The sequence below is a fragment of the Limulus polyphemus genome, unplaced genomic scaffold (assembly GCF_000517525.1).
Source record: "Limulus polyphemus unplaced genomic scaffold, Limulus_polyphemus-2.1.2 Scaffold1708, whole genome shotgun sequence".
Taxonomy (NCBI): Eukaryota; Metazoa; Arthropoda; class Merostomata; order Xiphosura; family Limulidae; genus Limulus; species Limulus polyphemus.
In genome coordinates, this window is record NW_013667318.1 from 40,519 (window position 1) to 48,071 (window position 7,553).

At 32.3% G+C, this 7,553-nt stretch overlaps 1 protein-coding gene across 1 annotated transcript in view; it reads left to right on the forward strand.

Annotated features, from left to right (window-relative positions):
- The window catches only part of LOC106464642 (Down syndrome cell adhesion molecule-like protein Dscam2), a gene marked incomplete at its 5' end in the record, with an annotated part of 78,554 nt that overhangs the window by 39,682 nt on the left and 31,319 nt on the right, over nt 1–7,553 (forward strand). Inside the window, 5 exons of the mRNA XM_022392388.1 lie at nt 931–1,078; nt 1,302–1,450; nt 5,351–5,482; nt 5,798–5,971; nt 6,517–6,587. Of these exons, the coding sequence (XP_022248096.1) occupies nt 931–1,078; nt 1,302–1,450; nt 5,351–5,482; nt 5,798–5,971; nt 6,517–6,587 (674 nt within the window). The remainder of the gene's footprint in view (nt 1–930; nt 1,079–1,301; nt 1,451–5,350; nt 5,483–5,797; nt 5,972–6,516; nt 6,588–7,553) is intronic.

Consider the following 7,553-nt stretch of genomic DNA (forward strand, 5'->3'; position numbering starts at 1 on the left):
CTTAGTGGAGTGCGTTGGCAACATAAATTTTGCGAAATACGTCGAAATATTGGAGGAAGGACTCTTGCCACATTATTCCTCGGATATCGTGGCAAGAACCCAACGTTGTTCCAGGAAGATGGAGCACCGTATCACACTGTTAGAAACACCCAAAAGTGGCAGGAAGAAAATGGTATCCAGAAGTTGCCCTGGCCGAGCCTATCTCCTGACATGAACCCCATCGAAAACCTCTGGGCCATACTCGACCGGCAAGTCAAGAAACAACCAAAAAACCAACTTCGAAGAGCGATCTACTCCACGTTTTGTAGTAAGAGTGGGCGAAAATCCCACAATCTAAAATTGACGAGATGATTCTCATGATTCCCCAAAGGATCAAGAAACTCCACGAAGCGAAAGGAAGATCTACTAGATATTAATTAAATTATAAATATATCAATTCATGTGAATATGACCGAAAAATTACATTTTTTTTCGGAAAAAGTGGTGTCTATTTACTTGTGACTACGCTGTGTACATACGCATACCATTGGTGCAAAATAATTGCAATCGCGCTCCGCATTTTTAGGCTGTAGGTGTGTTAAAAACGTATTACTTTGAAATATATTTCAATAACCGTGGCGCATGTGTTTCTATTAAACTCATTTAATTTATATCCCCGTTGGCTCAGTGATAACATTGAGGTCTTATAACACTAGAATTTGGGGCTCGGTCCATGTAACAAATACAAAATAGGTAATTCATTGTGCAGCTTTGGGCTAAATATCAAGCATAACACTTCATTTACTGAAGCCAAAACCTGTATTACAGGTTCTTTGCTATATCTATTAATAGTACCATCTGTGGAAATATTCAAAGATTCTATAAATAGGCAAACTGATTTTTTAAAATAAAATAAGTTTAAACATAGAGAAATTTTTTTATCGTTTCCAGTTTCTGCCCATTTTCCTTCGAAGTTTCGAGCCGAAACGGTGAGGAGGGCCCACGATGCTAAACTTAAATGTGAAGCTAAGGGTGATCGACCGATATTCATTGTGTGGTTGAAAGACCAACAGCCATTTCATCCTCAAGAAACATCAAGGTTGGGCAATTTTTAGACTTACAAATAGACTGAGTGACAGACAAGCAGATCAATAGAGAAACATAAACGCAGACAGACACTAGCTAACCACCCGAGTCAATTTAAATTTTAGCAACTATGAAACCCGTAACTTTGAATGTATTCGGTAAGATAAAAAGTATCATAGGTAGTATAGAGAGCGTGTGATTTTGTTTTGCATTTTTAATTTTGTAAACATTTCTAGGTATGTCATTACGGAAACAGTACATTCTAATGGTGTGACGTCATTACTGGTTATACATGCTGCAGACAGACGAGATTCTGCCTTGTTCACGTGTATTGCCTCCAATTCATATGGCAGTGACGAAACGAATATCCAACTGATTATGCAAGGTAAGACGGAAATTAACAAACAAAATATGTTAAAAGTTATCGATCATATTAGGAAGCAGTAGTGAAAAGATACTTTAAATATTTGATGTATATATATATATATATATATTGTGGTACTAATTATAAATAATGTTGTAACGTGTTCTATTGGTGGAAGGGTACTTTTTTGTATAAAAACAATGCCAAGTACACTACACATAACGATAACGAATTAATTTATTTCTCCAATAAACCTTTGCTATAGCCATATCCACTTGTAGGCCTAATTTCATCAATAGACTTTTCAGCATAAATTCTAAAACTAATGTAAGCCTTACTTCAGATACAATGTTTCAAGAGAAGTTCCAAGATTAATTATACATACTCCTAACTTACTTAGCTTAGATCGATAAACAAACTTGCTAACTCATTGAGTAACTGAATAGCAGAATAAATGTGACAACTCTCACTTCTAACACTGAATACATTTTCTGACATTGAACTGACTTGGTCATCACTGATCACTCATTTATATCGTACCCTTATTTCTATATATTACTTCCTTGTGTCATTCCAAACCTGTTGGATGAGGCAACTACAAATGCTTGATAGCTGTTAAATCTCTTAATTTGAAGGTTACTTAATGTCATTAAAGCTGGTTGATATATAAAAATAAGAAGCAAAATTAATAACTTGTTCCATATTCCACACGTTCACTGTGGAAATGATTGCAAAATGAGCTTGATTTTTATAGCCCCACATGGTACCTTTTCACCATAGTCCATTGATTTCTTGATTGGGCAATGTTGTTGAACCATCCAGCTAAATTCTGAAACTTCATTTGTAATTTGGTGGCTGTAGTAGTCCAGGAATGTCCAGCAGTGTCACAGTAATAATGATAACAGATATGGACCAAATAGGTTACACCTTTCTATATTTTATAGTGAATGGTGTCTTAGGTTGGAATTCTTGGGCAGATGCAGAAAAGATATGGTTAGCTTTATCTTTGAATTTACAAATTAATATCGTAAATGTTTTATTCTGTCATTGATGTTTTTTTCAACCTCATTCATATTTCTATTATAGTCTTTCTATACAATATAAATGTATTTTTGTATTTCTTCAGTTTTACTGTTGCAAACCCTTCGTACATCTCCATATACACCTCCAATTGCTTCATCGACCCTGTCTACAATAATATTTATTTTTGTTCTTAATTCTTTTTTAAATATTATGTTTTTTAACTTCTTCCTTCAGTTCCTATTTCTTTCCTCTTCTTCATCTTTTAATTTTTTGTCTCGTTCTTTTAGCTTTCAGGTCTATTTCTACTTGGTCTTCTTTTAATTTTCTCTCTTTTTCTTCTTCACCTTTTAATTGTTTCATCGTCTCTGATACTGTATCGATGACACTTCGTAAGCGGATTGTCAACTTGAAATTTAGTCAAGGTTTTATTTCATTTTCATCAAAATAACCCCACTACTAACAATAGTGTTATATCATATTTTATCGTTTATTTGGTAAAACCAATGCTAAGTTCAGTCCATTTAATAATAACGAATTAACTTATTTCTTCAATAAACGTTTACTACAACCACCTGATGATGACAAAACCTTGTCAAAACGTTGTACATTTGCTGTTATGTTAAACTTATATTAAAGTTTTTCTTCACTACCCATTCAAGCCGTCTCCAACCATTGTTAGTCTCAAAGTGGGTTCGAAATCGAATTTACTACAACCACGTTTACATTTAGGCTTGATTTCATAAATAAATTGTCCAGTGTAAATTCCGGATCTAATCTAAGCCTAACTCCAAATATAATGTTTCAACAAAAATTACGAGACTACTAGTACCAACGCCTAACTTACTTAGATTAGATCAATAAACAAATACAATAAGTCAGTAACTGAAGAGTAGAATAGACTCGCTAACTCTTACTTTTAACATTAAATAACCTTTCATACAGTGAATTCACTCAATCATTACTGATTACTCATATTTATCTCGTACTATTGCTTCTTTATTACACAAAGTTTCTCGATTTTTATCTTTTATGAATTTTCTAAAACTTAGCATCCTGCGCCCTCTAGCAAACATGTAAATTAAAACATTGAATGTATTGCTTAAAACAGTAACATTTTAGCATCCTTCTGTATCTGTTAAAATTATTGGACCCATGATTATAACATATGTTGCGTCCAAGAGTGTGAAATAGCACACAATCGAAACATCTAGTCCTAGCAAAATCTATGTTAGTTTCACCACCACACGAGTTTCAGTAAAAAATTGAATTACTACAATATCAATAAATATACAAAATTATAGTTTACATACCATTTGTTACAGTATTTTTTGTTAACTTTCATATGGCAATGAATACTTATTTATCTTGTTTAGGAAATTTTGTTCTAAATAAATATTTTATTGACATATTTTCAAAAAATGAATTATAATAACAATATATACAAAAGCTGCTTATCCTTTTTAGGTATTTCATGAGTTCCCCCTAGTTGGACAGCAGTAAGTTTATGGACGTACAATGCTAAAATCCGGGGTTCGATTTCACGCGGTGGACACAGGAAATAACCTAATATGACTTTGCTTTAATAAATAAAATTACAAGCATTTCACAAAAAAATAATGTTTTATTGTGTATATTTCATCATCATTTGTGTGTACGTCTGCGACATTTTATACTTGCATCACTTGCATAAGATTACATATAATTAAAAAGGTAACATTAATTTAGCAAAAATAAACATTAGAAAGTAGACATCTATAACATCTGAAAACAATGGCAAATTGAAAAGTTAATTTCAAATACAAATTAAAGTTATTGAAATTTGAAATATCTAAATATGTATATGTCTATGTTCTTGTAAAAAAATTACCGTCAATTGGAAAAATAAATGGACAATGCTCAAGTGTAGGCATTTGCAAACGTTTTTTTTTCTTAATAATATTAGGCCTTTTTGTCACAGATTACATTTTTTAATTTTACCTTTGATGAAAAGAAAAGAAATCTGTAGTAACATCATAAATTTTATGCGTAGAAATACCAATAGCATGAATTTTAATTTAGAGGCGTAGAGCGACTAAGTTGAAGACGAAATAAACCTTTTTAAGCCTAGCAAAAGGTATCAGACCAAAACAAGCCACAGCCTAATTAATAACGTTTAATGGTTTAAAATACCCAGCAAAAGCGTTTTTTAAGTGAAAAAAATCGAAATTTGGACTATTTCATCACTCGTCATTGTTAGTAAACAAACATATCAGCAAAATGTCTGAGCTAGCAATTTATATTTCGATATGATCAACCTTCTTTACTGAATTAACAGTTCGTTTGATTTTATTATTTCCTCTAGTTTTAAACATTTATAGTTTGAATTATCTTACAATATTATCGATTCAGTAGACTATTTGAGCATCACATTACAGTATTTCACGAAAAACAAATTTATTTTTTATTTTATCATCGAGTGCAAGTGGTCCTTCATTAAAATTTGGACTTATCTATGTTTGGATGTTATTTTTAAATCTACTTCTTGATAAAGCTGTATAGAGTTGACCACCTGAAAAAACAACAACAAAAAACAAAAAAAAACAATTGGTTCTGGAACAAATATCCTTAAGTGGTCAAATGTCTGACCCTGTGACTTATCAATTGTGATGACAGAAGCAAAGACTTGTATGGTCAAGGGCAAATCCATGAAGGTATAACATTTGATAAAAAGTGCTTATACTTATTTGTACAAAAATTTTTAAAACTTTTACCGAAGGTGAAAAATACCAAGAATAAATAATTGTGACGCCCTCTGTTGAATTGTAGAGATATTTATGTTGCATTCCAAACACATGCATACTAATGTTTATACAGATATGATATTTATCTAACTTTATCAGCTCATCATATTTTTGGCAGAACCACCCGATACCCCTCAAGATCTGCAAGTTACACTAGTAACCAGTAGAAGTGTAACAATAGAGTGGGCTTCACCTTATAGCGGCAACTCTCCCATAATAGAGTACGAAGTCCAGTGGAAAGAAGAAAAAGGTAAGACCTCCTCTACTTACTTATCATTAATAATCTATGATCAAAAGAAAGCTAACAATGCAGATCAGAACTAAAACGTATAAGTTAATTGTTAGACTAACAGTACACGCTCACAATTAACACAGTTACAATATTATGATCATTTATTTATAGTTTCTTACTATCTGCATTGGTAGTTCTCTCCATCTTTTTTATTCTCAATAAACAAACTATTATTATTGTTATCATTGTTTCATAATTTCATATTACGTTAACAAATCTAACAAAACGATATCAAGTGCTAAATTGTAACCATTTTTACACTACTTATTGCAGATAGATGGCAGCACAGTACTTCTGTAAATAATAATTCAGTGCATGGGTCGGAAACAATGACGACAATTAAAGGTTTACAACCAGTCACCATGTACGATTTTCGGGTTCGAGCGATAAACAGCCTGGGATTTAGCGGCCTGAGTGAACCAGTTCGTGTCAAAACTGAGGAAGAATGTGAGAACTAAGAACTTCATGAAACGAAAAAATACGTGTTTGGTTACGTGATGTGTTTTTAATGTGACAAAATACGTGTTTGGTTACGTGATGTGTTTTTAATGCGAGAAAATACATGTTTGGTTACGTGATGTGTTTTTAATGTGAGAAAATACATGTTTGGTTACGTGATGTGTTTTTAATGTGAGAAAATACATGTTTGGTTACGTGATGTGTTTTTAGTATAAGAAAATACATGTTTCGTTACGTGATGTGTTTTTAGTGTAAGAAAATACACGTTTCGTTACGTGATGTGTTTTTGATGTAAGAAAATACATGTTTCGTTACGTAATGTGTTTTTAATGTAAGAAAATGAAACCTGCTAAATCATAGGAATAGTTTACGATGATGTTATCACAAATATTTTGAGATTATTAGTATAATATTAAAATGTTGTTACACCACAGTAATAAAAATCGTGGTTCTTACTCAAAATCTAATAAACATTTCAAATGTCAACAAGTAAATTGTATTTTTTCCTAATATATTAATGAATAACCATACAGCTCCTGGAGGACCTCCAGTCAACGTCCAAGCTGAGCCTACAAGTTCACAGTCGGTGAAAGTTACGTGGGAGGTAAAGAATACAAATATATATATATTTAATCGTTTTACTTGTTTGTTTTTACTTTTAAGTTGAACTTTAGCGTTGATAATTCAAACTCAAAGAAGTTAAAAATCCCAAGCCGGATGTATTATTATGTACAGATACATTGTTTCTTCTACCAGACCATCAGGTTTCATTTGATACACGTATATTATATTGACTGTTTCACAAGTAACATTTTACACTGGGTTTCATGTATGTCCATGCATCATGCAAAAAGTACAGGAATATTAATTTCAGAAACACTGCTGACTTGGCAGACAGTGCAAATACTGTCGTGACTTGTAGCGAAAGTATTACTATTTCTGTGAGTAACTAGCTTTCTGTTGTTTATTTTCGAGAAAAGCCACAATTGGCTGTCTGTTGTGTCCAACGCGAGGAATCGAGCCCCGGATTAGAGCGTTGTAAGTCCTTAAACTGACCGTTGTCCTACCCGGGGAATAACTAGCTTTTGTTAGCATTCTCATGCTTAGTAACTAATTTTGTTACTGGTCTGAAAGTATGCATCTAGATTTTGTTCTCGGTGTTTACGACTAGTTTTAGTTATTGTCCTTGACGTTTGCAACTAATTGTTATTATTATTGTCAATGTTTGTGACTAATTGTTACTATGATTGTCAATGTCTGTGACTAATTGTTACTATTATTATCAATGTTTGTGACTAATTGTTACCATTATTGTCAATGTTTGTGACTAATTGTTACTATTATTGTCAATGTCTGTGACTAATTGTTACTATTATTGTCAATGTCTGTGACTAATTGTTATTATGATTGTCAATATCTGTGACTAATTGTTACCATTATTGTCAATGTTTGTGACTAATTGTTACTATTAATGGCTGGAGACGGCTTGAATGGGTAATGAAGAAAAGCTTTAATATAAGTTTAACATAACAGCAAATGTACAACGTTTCGACAAGGTTTTGACATCATC